Below are 25871 nucleotides of genomic sequence, written 5' to 3' on the forward strand. Positions count from 1 at the left end.
TATATTATTAGTGATCATTATCAACATGCACTTTTCGTAGCAAAGGGTATGGTTGGTAGAAAAAACAAATACATTTGAATATTCACTATTGTTCTTAACTATAAAATAAATACTTACCGTCTTAGGATTTAACCTCTAGACTTTAAGGTACAAAAGCTTTTTCTTCCTAATATATTTTTAAAACAATATAGGTATGTCAAATGATATGAATTTATGTCATAAAAATACAAGTTTAGTTGAAAATCTCAATAAATTATGCAAAGTTTTTATTTTAATCTTAATAATGCACATTGTATCTAGAGTTCTTATTCAAGTATTTCAAGTGGATTCCTAATAAAGTGCACAAATGATCACAGTATTAATTTGACACAATACCCAGATTTCATAACTACGGACAAATTCATATATGGACAAAGGCGCTATTTGCAATGTCAATATTAAAAGGAAAAAATACAGGAAAAATAAGCACCTCAAGTCAAAAGTTTATTATAAACTAAAAAATGTCCTGAAGAAAAAACCTGGTTACAATACTGAAAAAGTTGTGCAGCAGCTGATAGAAGGCAAAGAGGTGGATTGGATATGCTGGAGGGTGTCAATAAAAATTGCATGCAATATTTTAAATACTTAAATTACCTTCCTGTGACTTCTGTTACCATAGAAAGGTCATTTAGTTATTTAAAATGGATTTTATCTAATTGACGTAAACAACTGACAGCCAAATCTATTTAACAAATTTTAGTCGTTTATTCAGTATAATTTGGATAAATGATTATTTGGATAAATATGTATATAAATCTCATAATTTGTGAAATATATACAAGTTTAAAATACTTGTGTATTTGTTTTTTTTTTGTCAACCATACTTTGCTACAAAAGTGCATGTTGATAAAGATTACTATATATTATTTAATACAACAGTGAGAGGGACAGTACAATGCGAAATTCAAATTTCGTATTTCGTAGTAGCCCCCCAGGCCCCATACTACGGAATGCAAAATTCGAACTTCGTATCTTGACATCCCGGTGACGCTTGTTATTTAATATGAGAGTGAGACGGACAGTACAATACAAACTTTGATTTTCGAATTTCGTAGTAACCCTCCGGATAGGCAGAATCTTGGGCAGAGCGGAAGAAAACATATGAGTCGTATGGCAAAGAAGAAGACAGATTTTTTACCAAACACCTACTCAAATAATTGGTAGCCTGTAATAAATACTAATGGTATGAATTTGCAAAAACTATGTTAATTGCACAATATGGTGCCATCCCCAAGTAAATAACTTTCTAGAACTAAAAGCAAAAATAATAAATAACAAAAGTTAGTTAAGAACAATAATTAACTAAGACTTTATTATGAACTACAGAGACGTTATAGTCGACATTTTAGATTAAGTCGGAAGCATATTGCGAACATGTGGTCATCCGGACCGTCTAAATACGTTATAGACTCTGTGAGACCAAAATAACAATTCTCACGTTGATTTTTAGTTTACAATGTGCCAGTTTGACGTTTGTTCTACCAGTGTTCTCACCTCGTCAGAGTAGGTATAGGATCGTAATTCGGGGTTGTGTGCTGCTCTTCCCATTGTTTCAGCAACTCCGTGACTTCTTGAGCTGGTGCTGAATCCATAATTTCAATCAATTACGTATCAATCGCACGAAAATCCAATTTATAACCTTGCATGCAGCTGTCACGATCTTACAATACACGACACTGTTTGTCAGAAGTCGCACTAATTATAACAATTATAATGATTATTTTTTACATTATTTCATTTAAAATAGTACAAAATTATTCTATTATTTTACATAAATTCGTTTAACGTAATAAATCACAAGACACAAAAGCATTGTCTGTATACCGCGTACTTCATTCATTTTTCTTAATTTCTAAATTGATTTGATTGACCGTGATATGGCAATGGCATCATTATATTCTGCCTATTTATTCTATATTTTTTTCCTGGCGGAAATACGAATACGAAACGTCCAAGATGTCAGGAGGGCTACCACAAAACTCGAAACTTGAAGTTCGTATCGTACCGTCTCTCTCGCTCTCGTATTAAACAGTATAAGTATCAGAGGGACCGCATGACACAAACTTCGAGCTTCGAGTTTCGTAGTAGCCCACTAACGCTATCGGTGGAGTAGTGTCTTTTTTCCGGAAAGGAAAAATTGCAATAGGATGTTAGCCTATACAGCAACTTGTCTAAGATTTCAAGAAGCTTACCAAGTTTTAACTAAATAGGAAAATGATAAGAAGCTCCGAATAATCGAGGATATATTTAAAAAAAAATGAGATTTTTATATCAATTTGTTTTTTTTTTTAAATCAATTTGGACGCGTTGCGTTTGGCCGTTTGTGGAACTTGAAAAATTCTCAGTCTTACATAATATTAGTAATCTGTAGTCTCGACTACAAACACTCACTCAATAGGTTAAAATAACATCAGTGTACAACTTGTAACTGCAGCAGGGCTACTACGAAACTCGATACTCGAAGTTCGTGTCGTGCGGTCCCTCTGACACTTATACTATTTCATACGAGAGCGAGAGAGACGGCACGACACGAACTTACAGTTTCGAGTATCGTAGTAGCCCTTGCTTACACTATTTGTAATAGTGATTATTGTCTCTGGTCTGGTGTAATCCCTCACGTTCTCTGTTCAGCAGGGCTACTACGAAACTCATAACTCGGAAGTTCGTAACGTGCGGTCCCTCTGACACTTATACTATTTAATACGAGAGCGAGAGAGACCGTACGATACGAACTTCGTGTTTAGAGTTTCGTAGTAGCCCTGCTGTGTGTGTGTCAGTCATGTGTCATGTCAATCAAAGAGTAGTATAATATAATAAAACTGTTTTGCATTGCAACAAAACAGTTATTATGTGTGTGAAAAAAACACACAGCATTTATTGAAGAAGCGTCTATAATTTTTTATCAAAAACCATGTTAAAGAGTAAAAACGCCTTTACCTTTGTATGAAGTTACCGTTTCCTCTTGCTTGTCATACTCACACGCAGCAGAGCGCGCTGTAAAACGCTCCCAAAAAGGCGCGCAACTGTCATCTGTCACTCATAAGTCTTCATGATCACCAGCAAGCACCTTGCTGCAATGCTGTGTGTTTTTTTCACACACATAATAACTGTTTTGTTGCAATGCAAAACAGTTTTATTATATGTGTTTTCAAAACACACAGCATTTATTGAAGACCTGTTTGATATCTGCTGGTGAAAGAGTATTATACGCTATGTGAAATATCAAAAATAAAAATCTATTAATCAATGAACATAACCATTTATAGAATCAAAAAATTGCAACAAGATGTCTAACAAACTGCAGTCTCCAAATTATCTGCAGGACATAACTCTTAAAATTAAGAAACAAAAAACAATTAGGGCCCTGGCCATAATTAACATAAAAAATATAATTAATCAGAGTACTGAGTACTCAATCTATGAGATCAATCATCACAATAGGAATCTAAAGTAAAATTTTCTTCATGAAAATTTACATTATATGTCTGAGAAATTATCTCTTAGCTGATCACCATTATTACTATTATCCTCCTTTCTTTCTATCCTACGACAATAATGATTGCGAAATGTTTGAGCACTTTTCCAATTTGCTCGCTTTAAAATGTCCTCCAAAGGCCTATTTTCTATAAAGCTTCTAGATGCCACAGCGGACCGTACACTTCCTGGAGGTGCATCTAGGCCTATTTCTTTGAATATACTTCTAATCCATCCACCTATTATAGTGCGGGTAGCGGGCTTAACTGCTCCATTAATTGATATAAACAGATTGGTTAATTTATTATCTACAGATCGTCTCTCTCTTGTGCTCTCAATTAATTTAAGAACATGTCGAACTGGGCAAAGCTTTTCGTCTGGGTGCTTCTTTAGTAACCAACCTGATTGTCTGCTCTTTCCACTATCTGTCTTGGAACCAAATCTTGGCCACAGCTCCAGCTCATTGTCCCTGTTTTCGAAAAAACTGTCTTCAGCAATATCTAAAAGTGTTAGGTCGTGAACTCTTCGACCAGAAGCTAACAGTAAAACTATTGCTGTTCTTCTTGATACATCAAAAAGTCTATCTGTGCTTGGTGTATCTCTAAGCCAATCAAAGAGTAACTTTGTATCCCATATTCCAACTTTCTTTTCTTGAGGTCTGGTTAAAGAAATTGCCTTAATAATCTGACGAACAAAAAAGTTTTTGCTTATTTCTTCTGGACCTGTGGCAGAGTAAGTAGCTATTGCAGATTTATGTACAAGCATTGTACGATATGCAAGCTTCTTCTCAAGAAACAAGCTAGCTAAATATCTTGCAACGTCATTCCCCAGGGGCGCTCTAGCATTAATACCATTTAAATTGCACCAAGAAAGCCATCGTTTAATAGGAACATTATAAGTGGATAATGTAGAATTTCTCCAGCTCTTCTTAAGAAGTTCCTTTTCTTCTAAGGACCAGTGAGCGACCTGGCTGGCCCACCCCCAATCTTCCATGCCTGAAGTACTATCCTCTCTACCTGGGGAGGGGCTCTGCCCGTTGTCAGATCTATAAGATTGTTGTGCAAATTGTGAATTGGGTACGGTTCTGCTAGTGCCCGAGCACGCAGATCCGCCAGCCAAAAGCACTGCATCCAGTGCGGTGCTATTACTATGTAAGTTCCCACGGCCATATTGAGATGTCTTAGTACCCGAGGTATTAGGTTGGGCGGCGGAAATACCCAAGCCAATTTGAACTTCCATGGCCGACTGAATGCGTCGCAAAAAATTGCCGACCCATCTCTGGAGTCCCATGTTACATAGCGGTCTACGACCGCGGACTCGCTGGAAGCGAACAAGTCGACTTCGGGAACGCCCCAAATTCTGAACACGGCCTCCGAGGCCGGTGGTCGATTCCTTGATAGGCGGTCGGCTATGCCGTTGTATCTCCCCGGGAGATACGCCGCCGAGATCGTGACGTTCAACTGTGACGTCAGCTCTAGAAGCTTCGTCGTCAACTCGAGTAGGGCCAGGGAACGCGTGCCCCCCTCGTTTCTTATGTAAGCCACGAGGGTCCTGTTGTCTGACTGAACTAAAATATGTGCGTTGCCTAGCCTCTGTTGGTGTCGACTTATCGCGCCGTAGACGGCGTATAACTCCTTGAGGTTTGAGTGCCACGACCTCTGGTTTCTTGACCATCTCCCCGTCAGGTAAGTCTCGTTGAGGTGAGCACCCCAGCCGGTATCTGCTGCATCTGTTGTTAAAAAATGAGTTACTTCCTTTCGGTGCATCGCCACTGAGCTGTTGTCTATGGCCCTTTGCCACCAGTGTAACTCCATCTGAACTGAGCGGGGTAGAGGTTTCCTCTCTCTTGGTCTGCAATTCATTAGGTTCTTTAGGAATCTCTGGGTTTGACGGCAGTGTAGCCGCCCTTGGGGTGTTGTTAGGCTGGCAAAGTTTAGCAGACCCAAAATGCATTGAGTTTCTCTGAGGGAAGACCGAGCTCTGGTCATAATTTTGCCTATGGACTCCTTTACCTTTTGCACCTTTGATATGGGCAAGGCCATGGTTACTTGCTGTGTGTTCCACGACAGTCCCAGGTATTCCAGCTGTTGTGTGGGTGTGAGAACTGATTTTTGGTAGTTTACCTGCCAGCCTAGATTTTCTAGGGTGCTTAGAGTCTCCACGACTTGTTCGGCCAGCTTGTCTTTGTCCTGGTTTGCAAGGATATAGTCGTCTAGATACACAAGAAGTCTTATACCCCTCTTTCGTAGAAACTCTGCAATCCAATTTGACACTGCTGCAAAAGTCCGGGGGGCTGAAGACAGGCCAAATGGTAGTGCAGTTAGTTGTAGCACTTCTTGGTTGTAGTAGACTCTCAAAAATCGACGATGAGTCTCTGCGATTGGTAAGTGAAAATATGCCTGGTGCAGATCTATTTTTGTCATCCAGTCGTTCATTTGTAGGAAATCTGCTACATCCAACTGAGAAACTAACTGGAAATGCTTGGTGGCTACATACTGGTTTAGGCCCCTTAGGTCGAATATGGGCCTCATGCTTCCATCCGCCTTCTTTATCAAAAACATCTTTGAAAGGAAGCTGGAATTCAAAACTGGTGGCACCTCTAGCACTGCCTTCTCCTTCAAGTCCTTGATGATTGCAGACATCTCTGGGGAGGTTCTTGTTGTAAATCTGTTTAGCAAATTTTGTGTTAGATGTTGGAGAGGTGGCTTCTTCTTGAAAGGTATCCGTCCTCTGGTTACAATATTTATAATGAATTGATTTGCGCCCAGCTCTCTCCATACTTGTGCATGCTGCTTTAAACAACCCCCCCGGAATGTCTGCCTTTGAATGTAGTCACTTCTGCTTATCTTGATTGGTGAAGTTCTTCTTGCCAGTGTAGTTGCCTTTGTTGCGAAAGTTATTTCGCTTCTGAAAGGTCTGTGAACCTCCTTGCTTGGCTTTATTGTCCTGTCCGGGATTTCTATTCTCTTGTCCATTATTTCTATTTCTCCTGTCTTGTTTATAAGTTGATGAGCGATCACGACTCTGTCCCTTTTCCTTTATATAGGAAGGTCTGTTAAGCCAAGTGTGAAAACCTCCTAGCGACTGTATTAGAGGCTGTAAGGCATCCCTGCTAAACAAGTACTCCGCGCTTGGTGGAATCTCACGCAATGAAGTTTTAAGGTTGATATTATTTACTTCCTTCAAAATCCTTTCTCTTCTTATTTCGATGCATTCACCTCGTCTGCCACAAATTACTTGCATCTTCCTTTCTGAACATTTGTGTAAAGGGGAGCCAGGTCCTAAGAGAGAAGTTGCTTTCTCAAGTAAAGATGCTGGGTTTAATTCACTGGGGTTCCTTGCCGCCCAATTGATGAGCTCCTGCAGCCCCCCTCTCAATAGTTCCTCATGCTCCAACTCAGCATTTGTTAGTCCGGCTAACATGTTCTCTGCAGAAGCTAAAAAATCTTTGGTAGCTTTGAAGTGAGTAAATTCCTCATTTACCTTTAAGGCTACAAAACCTGGAGTCGCTGAAAAACCCTGTAAAATCGACTTATATTTCAAGCCTTTCCAGGCTTGTGTGTTAAAATGCTGGAGCTTGGTAACCTTCCGAAGGCGCTCCTCATTAGCAGGTGGTACCACCTTCTTGTCGTCAGAGTCCGTCTGTAACTCACCCAATGTAAAGGTACCTGTACCTGCACTGCAGGGGTTTACTAGGTACTGACAAGCCGCTGACGTACTAGGCTGCTCAACTCTATTATTAGAGGTAGGTGGGTTGCCCTGATTGTTCTGAGAAAAGGCCGTCAAATATTGCGGCAACTGTGTAAGATACCCAGATATAAAATTGACCTGATTGACCAAGGAATCAACTCGTGGATCCACAGGTACATAACCTCGATCGCATCTACGACGCTTGTTAGGGGGAAGCGATGAGGAGCCCTCATCGTCTTCCGAAGACGACGAAGACTCACTCTGACCATCTGAGCCACTCAAGTGGCGCCGGGAATTGCGTTCTTCGCCCGAAGCAACGCATTCTTCCGACCGGTCACTAACGACGCTAACAATGTCGTCCTCCCCGCCTTGTTTACTCATTCTAGTGAGAAATATCGACTCACCTGTTATCCAACAACACTTTGGTAACACTTATACACAATATCACTATCTATTCACTCTCTTTTCTATTTATTTTGATGAAAGAAAAATTTTTTGAACATGGCGTGTGAAAAAAATTATACGCTATGAGTGACAGATGACAGTTGCGCGCCTTTTTGGGAGCGTTTTTACAGCGCGCTCTGCTGCGTGTGAGTATGACAAGCAAGAGGAAACGGTAACTTCATACAAAGGTAAAGGCGTTTTTACTCTTTAACATGGTTTTTGATAAAAAATTATAGACGCTTCTTCAATAAATGCTGTGTGTTTTGAAAACACATATAATATAAATGTAGTTTTTCGCGCTGTCATCGTTCATCCACCATTACCTCTCATATTTCGTTTTCTAGAATTTTGTACCGTACAACGGCAAAAACTACTAGACACTGGCAAATTGTCCTCAAATGGACAGAGCCATATTTTTTTAAATTAACAACAACAATATAAATGTCTCGCGCGCGATTTTCTTGGATGCCTGGTATTTGTTTTTGATTTGAATGTTATTGGTGGTGCGTTGAGTTTTATCGCACGTATTCATTACTGGATCTTGAATATAAACCACAATGGGGAAGAGAAAAGATAAGTCTTCAGGTCCAAATAGGTCGAGTGGGTCGAATACTACGAGAAACATGAGTGGCAGCCACGACCGAAAACGTAGACTTCGGAGCACACTGGAGAGCTTTCAGAAATTAGGTAAGATTCCTTTTCTTTTCTGAGGGGCTACTATGAAGTTCGAAAATCGAAGTTCGTGTCGTACCGTAATACCGTAATATAAGCATCAGCGGGACGGCAACATACGAAGTTCGAATTTTGCACTTCGTGGTATAGGCTCTGCTTGCCACGGTTACTGCTGAACGAACACAAGTCAAGTAGGGGTTGTGCTATAAAAGCTACATTCATACCAAACTTCATGTTTCTGAGACAACTAAGGTACCCTATAGATCAGGGCTTCCAAACTTATTTGTACTGTGACGCCCTTGAGACTTTGCCATTTTTTTACAACGCCTCTGAACCCAGCCTCAAGAAATACTAACCAATTTTAATACTAGCTTAGTAACAGGTTATCAGAAAAGAGCTATTTGAATTTTATAATTTTAATTAGAAAATAAGGGTGGGGGCAAAGGGTAATCAACATACAAGGACTTAGAAATTCTTTGGCATAATACTAAACTAACCTATCCTACTGGTTACCCTTTGCTACACCCTAACCAAAATCAAAACATAAGCATAAAAATAAAAATAGATTGACATGCGATGCTCCTGGGACAATTTTGCGGCGTCCCAGGGCGTCGCGATGCACAGTTTGGGAAGCCCTGCATAGCTTTTGATTCCCTGGCAATTTGTATGGAAGCCACTTTTTGAAATACTAGATGTCTTGATTAAATTGTGTTAGAAGATTCATCTTTTCAATGCTCCAAAGCAGGGGTCACAAATTAGTTTCTTCACAGGTCCAGTTTTTAAAACAAAATTATCATTATAGCAATTGTTTAGATAAAGAGATAGATTTATTTATTAGATATTATGTTAATTATTGTTCTTACAGTTATCTTATTATTTACTCACTTACCGCAATGCAATCTAATAGATAATTCAATTCAATAAATGTTATTCTTGCAACAAACTACATGTAAAGAAAACTATTTTATTCTAATTAAAGGAGTTTTATACACCTCAAACATAATAGATCCTATTTATTACGCACCTTTTTGTACAGTTGATTTGAAAAATATGTATCTATTCAAACCACTCAAAAATATGTTACCACGGCCTTATTACATCATAATAAGAGTTGGTGGCACATATTTTTGAAACATTGAATTCCTAAGTTCATATTTTTACACTTGACTACTAGTCTTATCCATATTAAACTTGTAAATGCTACTTCAAATCCACTCTCTAGTTGTTATTATGAATACAAGTTGCTTTTACATTTACATGTTACAAATAGTAGTAGCCTCTGTGTGTTATGTTTGTAGAAGATGACAATGCCACATTTACGGAGAAGATACAGTTCACTTCGGAAATTCTGCAGCAGGCACAGGCCATGCTGGGGGAGGTCTCCATGGACGAGAGGGTCAAGCATCCTGGTGAGCCTTATTTTATTGCTTTCTAATTTACACAAAATAGGAATTCTATCTTAGTTGCGGAAAACAACCTGCTTATACCATGCTTTCTAATTTTTCTACATTTGTCACTGCAGCGTCTAGTGTGGTTTTCCGCGGCTTCCCATGAGGCTGACATAGTCGCATTTAGGGTACTTTAAGCCTCATTAAAATATTAGAATAAAAAAATAGTAAGTAGCAAATAAAAAAATTATGTATTGTTAAATTTGCAGTGCCATTAAATGCGACGAAACCATAGTGTGGATATGGACTGTCGACCCATTTTGTGTCGAGATTGAGGTTAAGACATGCTGCCCTAATGTATGAACATGTGCTTGCAGGGGAGAGCCTCCTGGCGTCGCGGGTGCTCCGCGCGGCTGCAGACATGACAGCGCAGTGCGCCAGCGCCGTCAGCGGCGGCGTGCACAGCTACGACCGCCGCGCGCTCGCAGAACACTTTGTAAGTCAACAGGCAACTGACGAGCAAACTAACAAGAGGAAGCATCAATACCGTCTTTACCTTAAGGGCAAACGGGGCCCCCAGCTCTTTTTTCCAAAAAAAAATATAATTAAGGTGCTTCATATTTTTTTAGACATTGCTGTATATCACAAAGATATTTGGGCAAAATTTAAAATCTTTTGGAAAAAGTTGTTTTAGGGTTGGTTGGGTCATGTGAGCTTCTATGTAGCAGTAGAGGGTTAAAACTTTGTGCATAGGGTTATGTGTATTATAGTTTCAAACTCCAAGCATTGGAGGCAATCTTTCAAAGGCTATCCTGCTTTGTACAGAAGCCGCACTCGGCCGATTTTCTTCAATTTTATATTCTGAACGCCAAACTCCGCAGCGGGAGCACGCGTCGTTCTGGAACGTGCCGTTCCCCCGCGAGGCGCCGGCGGCTGCCTACCTGTTTGGGGCCTTCGACGCGGTGCCGCCCGAGCCCCGCGCGCGCCCGCGCCGCCAGGTGGAGCGCCAGGCCGTGGCCGAGAAGAAAGCACCAGCATCCGTTGATAAGTAAGAGAACATATTATCCGAGCGCACTGACCCGAAGTGGATCTTGGCCTCCAGCACCAGGCTACACCATGCTTTACAATCTTGGGCTCTTGCCAGCCTTTGACTCCGAGATTCAATAGATACTTCAGGACCTCATCCCTCCAGCCCAGCGGTACTTGGGATGCCCAACCGTTCTACATCCACTCGGTCGTCCCAAGTACACTCTCTCCACCGCTTCATCCTTTCCATGTATCAAAGCCACTAGAATCTGGACGCTTTGGTCTCTCAAATGTCATTGGACATTCCACTTCGCATCTTCTTCACATCGCCTTTTTATAGTTGTAATAAGACCTTAGTGATCAAAATAAGGACATCAGAGACAGCTATTTGGATGGTATGGTTTGTTGAATAGAGGCGGAAATGTGCTTCTGAGTCGTTCGCTTTCAGAAGAAGCGTTAAAATTTAAGGTTAAAAAAAAAGAAATTACATGTACCTGTATTATTACTAATTAAGCCTATTGTCTTTTCATTACAGGCTCGAGCAGACCGAAGAAAGCGGCAAGGTGACAGCCCGCGTCCGCCACTTCGTCAAGAAGCAGTACCAACAGAAAGGCGCGCCGCTCAGCTACTTCCATCTGGTGCTGGACCCAGACAGCTTCTGTCGCAGCGTCGAGAACGTTTACCATATGTCGTTCCTTGTGCGGGGCGGGGCTGTCGCCGTGGCTGTTGGTGAGACCCCAGCACTATCAAGATCTCTTTCGAAATGTCTTTTTTTTATATTAATACTCACTGTGATTGTACCCTACCTCACCTAATGAAAAGTGCAGCAGGGCTACTACGAAACTCGAAACTCGAAGTTCGTATTGTACCGTCTCTCTCGCTCTCGTATTAAATAGTATAAGGGGCTGTTTCACCATCCATTGACTAGCGTTAACCGACGGTTAAATGTTATGCCGTCTCCGTCTATTCAAACAAAACAAATAGAGACGGCACCACACCTAACCACCAGTTAACACTAATCAATGGATGGTGAAACAGCCCCTAAGTGTCAGAGGGACCGCACGACACAAACTTCGAGTTTCGTAGTAGCCCTCCAGATGAGGACAAAGGTATTCCCTCTAGCCTTGATGCGCCCTAGATTGTATTTACGGAAATACTGAAAAAAATATGATGAAATGTCCTTTTGTCAAAAATATCCAGCGAAGTTGACGTTGTTTTTATATCAGAAGGCGAAGTGCATAGTTAATAACATTGCAGGATTGCTACACTCGACAACAATGTCGCATACAAATTCTATTATTATCGAGTGTCGAACTTTTAAGTTAAAGCGGCCACTAATCCATTGGCACAAGTCGTACACAGCCAACTCAAACGGCCGGTATCAGTGATTTTGTTGGAACCCCAGTCTTTTTATTGTGTCTGAAACAGCTTGTGGTATTTTTGGTGGAAAAAATATACCTGCAGTTTTTTTAATAAATAAAATTAAATGTCATATCATAATATATTTTGACAAAAAGTTTGTTCTATTTAGTTCAAGTTCTTTTTCTATACCATTTTTGAGAAAAGCTTTACATTAGTCTCGGCTGGAATAGCAATTGCTGGCTTTGTATTAGTTAAAAGGACTCGCTAACACTCAGGCTGCAATTGCCTACTTCCATGCCACAACAATAATCTACTATTAATCTGGTGATCTTATCAATGTTTTGCACCGAATATCGTAGATGATACTGCAATAATAATAATACATAATCTTTATTTATCTGTCATACAATACGAGTACAACAAAACAAACTTATAGGCTATACTTATTAAAAGGGACAAATAACACACATTACCCTGTACTAAGAGAATGAGGGCTATCGCGTATGAAATCGCCGCTAGAGGCGCTAGTGTAGCGTGAGGTCTCCGAAATGTCAAATCTCATAGTTATTGGGCGAGCTACGCGGGTTTATTTATAATTAGAATAAATTTGTGAATATTTTGCAATATCTGAAATTAATTATAGCAAATATGCGTTCCGGGGCAATGAATGTCTGTGTTTCGAGACAGTTTTGTCTTTCGGAAACCTTTGTCCTCTCTTTTTTCCGAACAAAACGGGGACTATGCAGCACTGTGACATGCTTGATATTTTCATGGTACGGTTTTAAAGTGTATTAAATATGATTTTAATCTTAACTTTGTTTTAACGCCCGTAATAACAGACTTTGAAAAACCTCACGCTACAGTGCGCCATCTAGTTAGGCAAAAACGATAGCCCTCATTAATTCCTGTGTATCTTATCACATGCAAAATATAAGAAAGTGCAATGCCAGGTAACCAACAATGGCCAACAATGATGTCTAATTCAAATATTTGTCCGCAGACGAGGAGTATGGGTTGCCGTTCGTTACTCCGCTAGCGGAGAGCGCGCACACAGACCTGTCCGAGGAAAACCAGTTTATAGTGTCACTTGACATGCAGCGCTGGCAGGTACAGGTTGACTCATATAGCTAGTGCCACCATAGCTGACAAGAACATGTCATGTAATGACAGCGGGATTTTGACATTCACTCATTCATTTCATTCATTCTCCATTTATGCTCAAAATTGCTTTTTAAGGCCCAAGACCTCTCATTCTGAGAGGAGGCCTGTGCCCAGCAGACGTATATAGGCTGGGATGATGATCATGATGTACTTCTAATAAAACTATAACATAAGAAGACAAACAGATGTTCAAAGCGAACTTATCCAAATGGATCTCTTCCAGGTAAACTTTGTTTTTTTTTTCATACGACTGGATGGCAAACGAGCAAGTGGGTCTTCTGATGGTAAGAGTTCACCACCGCCCATAGTCACCTGCAACACCAGGGTGATTGCAGATGCGCTGCCAACCTAGAGGCCTAAGATGGGATACCTCAAGTGCCAGTAATTTCACCGGCTGTCTTACTCTCCACGCTGAAACACAATAGTGCAAGCACTGCTGCTTCACGGCAGGGTTAGCGAGCAAGATGGTGGTAGCAATCCGGGCGGACCTTGCACAAGGTCCTACCACCTGCTTTGTTAATTGTTTTTTTTTTCTAGGAGCTGGTAAAAGCGTTCAACATAAAGCAACCAATGATGGTGTTGAAGCGGAACTGAGATTCCAAGCAATTGCTAACCCAGGGTTTAGTACCAAGTGTCGAAATGTATGGAATTGCGATAAGACAGGGATTCCCAACCAGTGAAGCGCGCCTCACTTGGGCGCGTACTACTTTTAAAAAAAAGCTCGTTCCTGAAATTTCTAGAAATTTTCAGTGAACTTTTTGCATTATTTCAAGGGTTATTTTTATTGAAGTGTTAATTTAATTAATCGTCAGGTGACAAGCAAAAGTCACTAACTGCAAAAAAAAGAATAGTAGAATATTAACCTTAAGATGCTATGCATGAGTTTGATTATTCAACTAAAAAGGTCCCACGCTGGTACGAGATTCAGTTAGCTTGTATGTACATAGTAAGAAAACTAATGACATTGAGTGTACAATTATTGTCTGTGATTACTGTATTTGATAATAAACGTTGATTTTATAGATAGATTTTTCATTTAAGTAGGTACTATTATTACTTATGACATATATATATTACTTCAGGCACGCTATACTATTTATTCGTTGAGAAGTAGCTTACCGGTACGGCCGACCCTAACAAGACTGTGCAGTATAATAATATTCAAGATCAATATACGAAAAAACAAAACATTAATAACTGTCATATTTAAGCATTTCTATTGAAAATAAATCTCACCTTTCACAGTTGGTGCGGTAGGGGCCAGCTCACAAAAAAAAACCTTTAGGATAATTTATCTGCAAATTCAAACAATGTGGTAAAAATAATAAACAATATGAATGCTCAAAATATATTTCGCATGATTATAACCATCGTTAGAATCCCCAATATACAACAATGTTTGACTTACTATAACGATAACACAACAATAATACATGGTTACATCACGATACCGACAACCAAAAATCAAACTAAAACAGCTGTACCCATTGGTCAGATGTCGGTCTACTACAAAACGACGTCGGATTAAATCAGGTACATTGGGCGTTTAAAATCGCGCGCTTCAATGCTAGGCCACACGATAGTGTCGGCCCGACACCCGACATGTGGGAACGAGGAGTAAGGGAAGTGGGCTACGCACTGAGGGCTCCTTACACATTTATAAAAATAATCGTACAATACTTAAAAAGCGACTATTTTTTTCACAGGTGCCACCGACGCACATGTGCGTTCAAAATGTATGAATAATAAACATACATACGTACATACATACATACATGCATTATGCTGAGTTTGGTACCCAGTGCCAACATGAGTATAATATTTGTAAACATTATCAATAAAAAAAATGTTTAAAAGTGTACCTAACTTATTAATGTTGGGCATTAAAGTTAAATTTCATTTCATTTCATAATTATGACAGCGGCACTGGGCGAAGTTCCGAAAACGCATATATGCGTCGGTGGCAGTGAATGCGTTAAGAATACATGTAGAACTTTCCTATGGGCTACGGGTAGTGATGTAAAATGAAAAAAAAAAACGACCGTTTAAAACATGAAAAAAAACTTAGTAGCCTTGTTTTTTTTCAGAAATAAAATCAATAGGAAATTAATTTCTTTATTGACGTATGTTTTCTAATTTCTTACATTTTACTAAAATAATAAATCGAATTAAGTACTCATGAATCAATTAAACAAAAATTTAATCATCAAACCTTAACCGAACGGGGATTTCCCGTGCGCAGTTTGAATGTTGCCAATATATTCATGTAAACTTGGTACTATTCAACCAAAACGGTATGGTAGATTTATAAATAAATAAAAAACTCTAATATTAACTGTTAAGTATTAATCTTTTACGGAAACTGCCTTTTTAATTTAAAATTCTGTACTCTTGAAAAAAAAACGTGTTTTTTTCATGTTTTTTTTTTTCACGATAGAAAAAATCTAGTTTTTTTTTGCACGGGTTGTAATTTGATTACTACAGGCCTTACACTACGAAGTGCAAAATTCGAATTTCGTGTCTTGCCGTCCCGCTGGCGCTAGTATTATTTAATACGAGAGTGAGAGAGACGGTACGATACAAACTTCAAATTTCGTAGTAGCCCCCCAGGGTAATTCGGGAGACGTAAGCAGGACCAACCCAACAAAAATAGGGGGAATTTTATGAATACTAAATGCAATAAAATCATAGATTACGAGTACATAAAATAATAGTGGTTGTCAGTTTGTCTTCATAATACTATACACAGTGAATGAGACAAGAGAGCTTGTAGGAATCACTTATATTCATAGATATATCCATTCCATTATATACAATCAACTAGGTAATTTAGGGCACGTTTTAAATAGCTACCTTTAACGAATAACTCAATAAGAACACGTGGTCTCCAGAAATAAACACTATCATTTAGGCATAGAAATTTAGTAATTTAAAATTAAAATGAAGTATAATGAATGAGGTATGTCAAGTAAATTACGTACATTTATTTATGAATTAAAACTTATAACCAAAACAATAATTTTATTATTCGTTAAATTTTCCAAGGAATATGTTAGGTATTTACAGAATTCATAAATTTAATTAGTTCCTATTATAAAAATTAAACATGTGACAATCAAAGGCGCATATAGAAAGCAAAAACTATGACACGCACATTTGAACTTTAGGACAATTATAAGGAAAAAATAAGTCATTTTAGTTGCTATAAATTTTCAAGTCTTTATATGTTAAATACTTTCGAAAGTTTGAAATAACACCACTATACGAGCGCACCGTCGCACAATTTTAATTTGATACAATAATTCATACATACCATAAGTCAAATAATTAAAAAATTATCAAATAAATAATACTTAAAAATGAGACGTTGACTTTTCGCTTTATAATTTGAGAACCGAAGAATGATTAAGGTAAACGTACCAGTGCTCGCCGCTGTCCCAATAGTCATTAGCAATAGAGGTGACAGCTGGGTGTCAGCTATTGGACATTAACGTGTCGAGCATTCGTACGTTTACCTTACAGCTGTATCTTGAAATTGGTTAACAGTACCAATTACCCAATTAATGGTAGGTTTTCCAATAGTTAACTAGCTATAAGATTTTCATTGATTATATTTGTCAAATTAAATAACGTTCAATACAATCAGGAGTCTAGAATTAGTTTATTTGGTGTCTGCTGTAGAATTTCTGTGTCCTTTTAGCCTCGCAATTTCTTCACCTAGTGTGTCCATGTTTTCCTGAGAAATGAGAAATATCTGGCGGTTATTTTGTGATTCAACTATGATACCTATATGACGGCCTACGTATGGGGGACGCATGTTCAACAGCCCGACGTCCGCGCTGATATGATGATGAACGATATGGTCACGTTGAGTTATGATCGGATGACAAGTACTATCCCCCTTATTCATAAAACTTAACAAGCCTATGTTAACTAACAAATGCTTTGTCCCTTTCTAACAAATACAAATGTCGAAGTGACAGATAAGGACAAACGAATTTTAGCGGCATTTTAACTAAAATAGGTTTGATTGTCGTTTATGAATAAGGGGGTATGAGTGTGGCTGAGTGTTAGTCATCTTTAAAGTGATGCTGTTGAGCTAGGTGGCTCCGTGCACAGCCTACAGTTAGTTGCAGTTGCACAAACATGAGCATGACACTATCAGTGTGGCTGAGCGATAGTCGTTTTGAGTTAGTAATGTCGAGCAGGTTGTGTCCGAGAACAGCCTGCAGCACTTGCACTTGCAAAATATGATCGCGGCATTATGAGTGTGGCTGAGTGTTAGTTGTGTTGAGCGTGATGTTTTGAGCTGCAAGTGTTCACACACGGCCTAGAGCTGCTTGTTTAATTCAAACGACAGTCTGAAGACGAGCTTATTTCAATGAGTGTGTCTGACAAGGAAGAAGGAAGGAAGGGTACCCAACTGTCCGACTCCGATTTGATTTATTTTGATATACATATGTTATAGAGTAGTCTAAAATAACGGACACGTATTTCGAAACTCGTTTTTCAAAACTTCTTGATCCATGATCCATGGTCCCGAAAAAAAAAAATAAAAAAAAAATTTGGCGGTTCGATCTATTATTTATTAAAACTGAACTTTTTATTATTTTATTGTTTTTTTTTGGGGACCATGGATCATGGATCAAGAAGTTTACAAGTCAAAAAAATAACCAAAGGGAAGTGAGTGCAGCGACGAAAAGTTTGAAACTTTGACGTGTTTTTTTTTAAATATAAAATATGAGTTTGTGGTGAAATGACAAAACACGCCTCCATTCTTTTTTCACGTTCTCCAACATATAACGAAACCAGCAATTAGGCAGCTAAAAAAAATACGTGTCCGTTATTTTAGACTACTCTATAACATATATCAAAATAAATCAAATCGGAGTCGGACAGTTGGGTACCCTTCCTTGTGAGTGTAGTCGTGTTGAGCTAGTCACCTTGAGCGTGATGTTTTTGAGCAGCGTGTCCTCGAGCACTGCTTGGAGCCGCTTGTTCATCTCGAGCGAGAGTTCGAGCGTGAGGCCGCCGGGGTCCCCGCCCCACAGCGCCGCCATCGCGCCGCCGCCGTGACGAGCTATCTCCTTCTGTGCACAATACAGACAGTGTCTCTGACCATGGGGCTTGAAATGCAAGGTTCGATTCTACTAGCATTACTTCCTCGAGTTCTATATGCAAAGAAGTCGATTAAAACATGCTGCATCTATGACCTTTCAACGTAGTTAGTAGGGTAGTTAAATTTAAAATTAGTTAAGGTCAACCGGGGCTAATGCGTCACGATACTTTAAACAGCATATTTATCAGATTATAACAAACATATGATGTATCCTTAAAAGCTAAGCTAGTATATTTTATCTAATTTCATATTTTAGTGCCATTTTATGGCATTTTTAATAACTTCTACGTGTAAATTCTTAAGCGATAAGGCCGCCTATTGCTCACCTTGTATTCTTTTCTCTGTGTATCTGTTTTCTGTATCGCTTACTATGTCTGGTGTACAATATTCTGGTGTCTTTGTATTGTATTGTATTGTAAATTACTTTTCTGTAAAAGCTGGGACTTTTAGACGCTATAACCCCAGGTGGGGTGAAAGCGTCTTTTACTAGTATTATTTGATCGGATTGGTCGGAATGATTTTAATCGAGACAATTTTATAAAATCACACATGTCACTTTATTATTATGTTGTACGCTAAATTCTAGCCTTAGTTTAGGGTAATTAGTTGAACAAAAATATTCGGGGCTATAGCGTCTAATTGGCCTCGTTTCTTATAGACGCATTAGCCCCTTCCTAGATTCCAGGGGTACCAAACAATTTTATATCCTAATAGGTTTGAGTATTTTTTTTTTACATCTCTTAACTCTCTCTTAAAATTTTATATTGAATCAACAAATAAACAAAATAATTATATTAGGTACGTAATATAATGATAATATGTTTTTCTTACGTATACTTAAGCATCTCTGAAAGTAATTTTATTGTTATAGCATTTTCAGCTTTTTTAGCAGATTGAGATCAGCATTAGCAGATTTTCCATCATATTACTCATTTTTACTTTCAATGAGGGCTATCGTTTTTTGTCTCACTAGATGGCGCACTGTTGCGTGAGGTTTTTATGTATGGCTTTCAAAGTCTGTTATTACGGGCGTGAAAACAAAGTTTAAATTAAAATCATATTTAATACACCTTAAAACCGTACCATAAAAATATCGAGCATGCCACAGTGTTGCATAGTCCCCGGTTTGTTCGGAAAAAAGGGAGGACAAAGGTTTCTGAAAGACAAAACTGTCTCAAAACACAGACGTTCATTGCCCCGGAACGCATATTTGCCATAATTAATTTCAGATATTGCAAAATATTCACAAAATTATTCTAATTATAAATAAACCCGCATAGCTCACCCAAAAACTATGAGATTTGACATTTCGGAGACCTCACGCTACACTAGCGCCTCTAGCGGCGAATTCATACGCGATAGCCCTCATTGTACTAGATATGAATGCTGCCCTCGAATAAGTTAAAAAAACAAATGAAAGTGACATGAAGTTATGACATTAAAGGATTTGTAGAGAAAAGTTTAAGTTAAAAGAGTTTTAATTGCCTTTTCAGCCAGTATAAAGAATAAAGTTAACTTTATTCCGTGGTTTTTTTTCGTGTTTTTTTGTGTGATAAAAGTACGTTGGTGGTATTGTGACTATAAGAATGCACATACTCATGATTCTCGTCGATGATCATATCAATGACTATTTCATTATTATACTCCGAAAATATGTTCGTCAGGACAGCAGATGGAAATATTATCCTAGATAAATAAATAAATAACCGCTACCGCGTGTCTAGATTCAAAACCTCCAAAAATATGCCCACTTTACAGGAGGAATATTCCCACATTAAAAATTATCCATCGAAATCCGTTCATTTGATTAATTTTAATGTGATCGACAGAGGTAAATTCGCAACTCCTTGTCCAAACCGAAAACACACGAAGGCGCGCTCAGCTCCCGTGCGCGGCGGCTACCGATGTTTGCCGAACGTAAGAACCGGTCGAACAGCTGCGCGCGCGCATCGCACCGCGCGGCTTACTTAATATAAATAATAACGTTATTGTAGGCGGCCCACACTAAAATTGTGCTACAGTAAATAGGGTCCGTCTACAAAACACATCAAAAACAATAATAAAATACAATTACAACAACAATACACAAATAAAGTCGCCACAATACATATGTTTAATCTAGAGCAGGGTTTCGCAAAGTGGGGTACGCGAACCCCTAGGGGTTCGCCATTCGACGGCAGGGGGTTCGCGACAAGATTTACGTAATGGTGGCGTAATGACTGGCAGTCACTGGCGGCACACAAGGTGGCGCGCGCGCGACTGATTTCATCGTTCAACAGTCAATTTTATTGTTTTCTTTGGGAGGTTAGAGGAGGGGGGGGGGGATTTAATTAGTAAGGGGTTCGCTGTCACCTGGAAACTTTAACAGGGGTACGTGGAGCCGAAAGTTTGAGAAACCCTGATCTAGAGGTACAGTCGGAAAAAAATATTTTTGCTCACCGCTTTCACCTGTACTGTGCTTTGTATTGCATTGTCAATAAGCACGTATAGAACGGCGGTTTGATTGTACATACCTTGGTCAACCTCCTTACTGGCTGTCGAAGCAGCGTGAATAAATTAGCAAATTAAGGTATTTAGATTAAAGAAAGCAACGACCCATTCGACATTTTATGCTTCCAATTTTTCGTCGAAAACATTTTTCCCAAATGATTTATTTCCCGAATATTTCATACAAATGAACAATTTATTTTTTGAAACAGTAAGTACTTAAGGATTGTTATAAAACTAACATAACCTAACCTATAGGGTTCTACAGGATAGTCCTGAAATATTATTATCATGATTAGTTTACAGTCTTATAAAAATCCGTTCGTAACATACATATGAAACAATCAATGAGAAAAATAAATTCGGCGAAAAGCTAGAATCCCAGATTTTAGATATATGCAGTGTCGGCCTGGCCGCACAGATGAGGTCATGGTTGCCAGACGGGTCCTAGCCTGTCCGGGCCTTCCGCGGAGGGGCTTGCCGCAGGCCGCAAGTCAGGTGGTAACGTATCCATTGTCGTTGTGACATCCAGGATCGGGTCCCGGGCTTGTGGGGAGTCACCCGGGTCAGTCCCACCCTGGACACATCATCGGGCCACTCATAAAACCAGATTGAATTTGAATTACCGGTAAAATTTCGATTTGTAACTTTGAAATAAATATAATATATATAATGATGGTCTTTCCGAAAGCGCTGGTAGTTTAAAAAATGATGTGTAAAAGTGCCCATTGCGGCCTATTTACTGAATAAATGATTTTGATTTTATATGTATAGCTTACTATTTCTGGTGTCTGGTGTAGTTAGCCAATTATGCTGGCTCTGGACGAGACGAGAATTGGGTCCCCATACGAGAAACGTATTATTCAGATACTTATGTGTGCTGCCGCTGCGTTGTAAGCATGTTTTTCGGTTGTTTCGTGAGCACATGACATTCCTTTACTAATAAAATAATTGTTCTGGAACTACATGTAGGGCTATCTTGCTCTAATCAATCTGCCGTATTGTTTCTCAGGCACATCGTGATATGCCTGGCCAACTTTTAGGCATATCATGAAATGGCGCCATTTCATAATGTGCCTAGGAATTTCGTGATCTGGCGGATTTTACGATCGGCCGCCGACATATATACAGTCAAGGGCAAAAGACACGGCCAAAGTCGCAAAAATACGTATACACGGCCTTAATGCCTTAATGTAATGTTAAGTACAAGCTTTCATTTAACTTGCCCTGTATGTTGGGTCAAATCTTACAAGTTCATTTTGATCCACTTTCAGTCGTGTTATTGACTTGAAATTTGGTATACGAGTAAGTTGGATAAAATGGAAGTACAGTCAGTCAAAAAAGCTTGCATTAATATTTTTTTAACGTTTTGTTTTTGTTAATTTGTGTTTTTTATCCTGTAAGATTGGAGAGTACCTTGTTGGAATCGCTGGCCGTGGAAGAGAGCGCTTGTGCTGGCATCGCCGGCAGCAAGTGGCGGAGGAGGCGCGCCTGAAAGATAAAAAAATATCATTTGACACTTAACACCAATCGACCTAGTCCCAAACTAAGCAAAGCTTGTGTGTGTGCTTGTGAGGTTTATACTTAGAACACACAGATGGCGCCAATTTTTGCTTCACAGGAAAGTTTTATTCAAGTGGAAATGCAATGAGGGCTATCGCGTATGAATTCGCCGCTTTATTCGCCGGGTTTATTTATAATTAGAATAATTTAGTGAATATTTTGCTATATCTGAAATTAATTATGGCAAATATGCGTTCCAGGTCTGTGTTTTGAGACAGTTTTGTCTTTCGGAAACTTTTGTCGTCCCTTTTTTTCCGAACAAAACGGGACTAAGCAACACTGTGGTTGCTTGATATTTTTATAGTACGGTTTTAAGGTGTATTAAATATGATTTTAATCTAAACTTTGTTTCCACGCCCGTAATAATAGACTTTGAAAGCCACACTTAAAAACCTCACGCAACAGTGGCGCCATCTAGAAAGACAAAAAACGACAGCCCTCATTATGAAGGCTTCTGTACATACAATTCGGGTAGAAACGAGGTTGAGAAAGTGGTCGAGATCTCCTTTAGTGGAGGCAACCCCCACCTTGGTCCTCAGCTCGTCAGTGAGCTGCCTGGCATGTTCTTCGAGGAACTCGCAGCGCTCGGCGCGCCGCGCGGCCGCTCGCTGCAGCGACACGATCCGCTCGATCAACGCCTGCTTGTCTGGCTCGCGCACCTGAGCAACCAAACTAATATTACAATATTGTAAAACACCCTGATCCCCCGTAACACATCTATAACCTACGAATAAATAATAAGCCAGGAAGCGTCTCAGAACAAATTCCACACAAAAAGTGGCCATTGGCCATACTTTAAACCGAAACGATTTAAATACGAATCATTTTCAAGGTGGCAAGTAGGTAGACGTGCTTGTTGATTGGTTAAAATTCAGAAACAAAGCAGGGATTGGTTTGCGCGCGTGATGCGCTACTAGATTGAAAATACAAACTGAAATATAGATGCACAGAAAAAATAGAAAAATAAGACCATCACTGGGAATCGAACCCAGGTCCTCGGTAATCCGTACCGCGTGCTATACCGCTACACCACTGATGGTCAACGGTACCGACACGAATTTCCCCTATGCACCTCATATCTCAGCTTGTTTGTTTCTTACTTAGTCACTTAAGCAGTGACGCTAGCGACATCTATGCCGTAGCCCTCATCGAGAAACTTTTTCGGCACTCCATTGGAACTAACCGCTCACCCGGACAATATATCTTATCTTATTTCTTTTTGTATTTTCAATTTAGGTTTTACGGGATGACCGTAAAAGTAAAAATTTGGAATTGAAATAAAAAATACAAAAAGATTCCAAAAAAACCAATCCACCTACTAGGACACGCAAGGCCATTTTTCTAACGAAGTTACAATTCCTGGCTTATTACTAATAGAAAGCTACACTAGTTTTAAAGTTTTAATGTATTTATGTACGATATCTTAGCTTTTAGTTGCCTATTACAGTTATATTACCTATTACTGCGACCGTCATCGGGACTTATCACGTTAACAAAGACAAGATTGTGGCCGCAGTTATCAGTGAAAATCACGAAAGTTTAAAACATTAGATTACTTATTTTATAATAATTGTGGCTATATCCTACCAGGATGCATAATATTCTTAGTACTAAAATAAAGCCTTATGTATTTTATGTTTTTGCCAAATAAATGAACACTGACACTACCCCAAATTCTCATAGGTTAGGTGTTTTAGAGACGAAGTTTAACTAAACTACAAATTACACTACGATACAATACTAATCAGAAGCAAAACCCAAAGCGCACCTTATGCAGTAAGTTATGAAATATGCTCGCTTCTTTGATCTGAAATAACAATAGTACATTGTGTCTTAAGGGCGGTAAATAAGGAATTACGAACGAGAGTATTAGAAGCCCGAAGTCGAAGATGAAAAGATGTTTTTCATCATATTTGCGAGTAAAATTGTATACCTATTTGTAAAAGAAAAACTAATATTTGTTCAAAAATTGCCGATACCGTTGACTACGCTCTTGGAAGTGCCAGCAGGGCTACTCCGAAACTCGAAACTCGAAGTTCGTGTCGTGCGGTCCCTCTCGCTCTCGTATTAAATAGTATAAGTGTCAGAGGAACCGCACGACACGAACTTCGAGTTTCGAGTTTCGGAGTAGCCCTGCTGCTTCCCGCCGCCCTCCCCCTCCACAGCATGTTCCCGACGTGCGCGCGCTCCGGCAGCAGCAGCGCGCGCAGCAGTATCAGTACGGGCATTGACTCATTTACCGACCTTTCACCTTGGGCTTCATGACAAGAAAATTTGTACGCGCAATGACTCATTTACCGATCACGGGTTTCATGACAAGCATATCAGACCAACACCGCATCAACTCAAAATAATACACCATTTTAATTTAGACTTAAATCAAAATTCTGGAAGGTCTAAATTAAAATGGTGTATTATTTTGAGTTGATGCGGTGTTGGTCTGGGAGTGCGAATATTAAGGTCGAGGGTTTTATTTGGGGGGTTGCAACCAAGGTAGCCTGCATGTAACGACACTTTACGAGCAAGTGTGATGAAAAAATCATTTTAAACGCCGCGCTTACCATATTGTATTGATGCGTTTCCTAGACCGGCATGAAAAAGAAGTTATAATAAATGTTAAGTATAAGATATGTGCATAATTATTTTATAATTTACTACTATTAACATTGTTTTTATCTCAATGGAAGAAAATTTTATACTTTGGAAATAATACACTAAAACCAACTTTCGCTGGTCTTTCGATGGTTGCTGGGGGCCGAAAGGTTCTAGAGTGGAGACCGGGGCTCGGCAAGTGCAGCGTAGGACGTCCACCAACGAGATGGACGGATGACTTGATTAAAGTCGCGGGTTCACGGTGGATGCAAGCCGCTTCCTACCGAGGCAACTGGAGGTCTATGGGGGAGGCCTATGTCCAACAGTGGACGTTCTATGGCTGATATGATGATAATGAAAATCAACTTTCACTCGTTAAAATTACACTTGAAATCTGGTACCCAGCGACCACCATACTTCTACGGACGGGAGTATTATCTTAAAGTGTCTGATATGTCTCCATTCCTCTCCACCACCACCTCTCCATTTTTTCCGTGGATGCCGTAAGAGGCGACTGAGGATATAGGTTAAGGTATACCGTAGGCGACAGGCTAACAACCTAATATGTGAATGGCTCTTGCATCTATTTTAATTATTGTCTGCGGCTCACAGTAGTTTTAATACTAGCAATAATACATATGTAATTTAATAACAGCTGTTAAAATGTTTTTAATGCCACTGTGCAACTTAAGGAAAATTTTACAGCACCTAAGCAACCCCTATGCGACTAGTAGGGTGTACAATGCCTGTATAAGCTGCTGGTGTGCTAGTTCTTGCTGTAAGTGTTTATTAAAGTTGAGCCAATAGTATAGTATGTACCTAGATATAATACATAACATAGATTAAATAAAGTG

At 39.3% G+C, this 25871-nt stretch overlaps 3 protein-coding genes across 3 annotated transcripts in view; 1 reads left to right on the forward strand and 2 right to left on the reverse strand.

Moving 5' to 3' along the window:
- Positions 1–1979, reverse strand: part of mahj (LisH and WD40 domain-containing protein mahjong) — a 42301-nt gene extending 40322 nt beyond the window's left edge. The window contains 1 exon segment of the mRNA XM_074107617.1: positions 1534–1979. Coding sequence (XP_073963718.1) covers positions 1534–1631 — 98 coding nt within the window. The 5' untranslated portion in view covers positions 1632–1979.
- A 6075-nt stretch (positions 1980–8054) lies between these two features.
- Nse4 (SMC5-SMC6 complex kleisin component Non-SMC element 1) lies at positions 8055–14278 on the forward strand. Its single transcript, XM_074107787.1, has 7 exons — positions 8055–8334; positions 9618–9728; positions 10085–10203; positions 10589–10755; positions 11269–11462; positions 13096–13202; positions 13794–14278. The coding sequence occupies exons 1-7, from the start codon at positions 8205–8207 to the stop codon at positions 13848–13850; spliced, it is 885 nt and encodes a 294-aa protein (XP_073963888.1). The 5' UTR covers positions 8055–8204; the 3' UTR covers positions 13851–14278.
- Positions 14279–14590: 312 nt separating this feature from the next.
- The window catches only part of Golgin104 (coiled-coil domain-containing protein 186), a 28415-nt gene continuing 17134 nt past the window's right edge, over positions 14591–25871 (reverse strand). Inside the window, 6 exon segments of the mRNA XM_074107783.1 lie at positions 14591–16992; positions 18200–18346; positions 22279–22353; positions 22953–23084; positions 24194–24232; positions 24987–25007. Of these exon segments, the coding sequence (XP_073963884.1) occupies positions 16918–16992; positions 18200–18346; positions 22279–22353; positions 22953–23084; positions 24194–24232; positions 24987–25007 (489 nt within the window). The 3' untranslated portion in view covers positions 14591–16917.

Source organism: Choristoneura fumiferana, chromosome 26, assembly GCF_025370935.1.
Source record: "Choristoneura fumiferana chromosome 26, NRCan_CFum_1, whole genome shotgun sequence".
NCBI lineage: Eukaryota > Metazoa > Arthropoda > Insecta > Lepidoptera > Tortricidae > Choristoneura > Choristoneura fumiferana.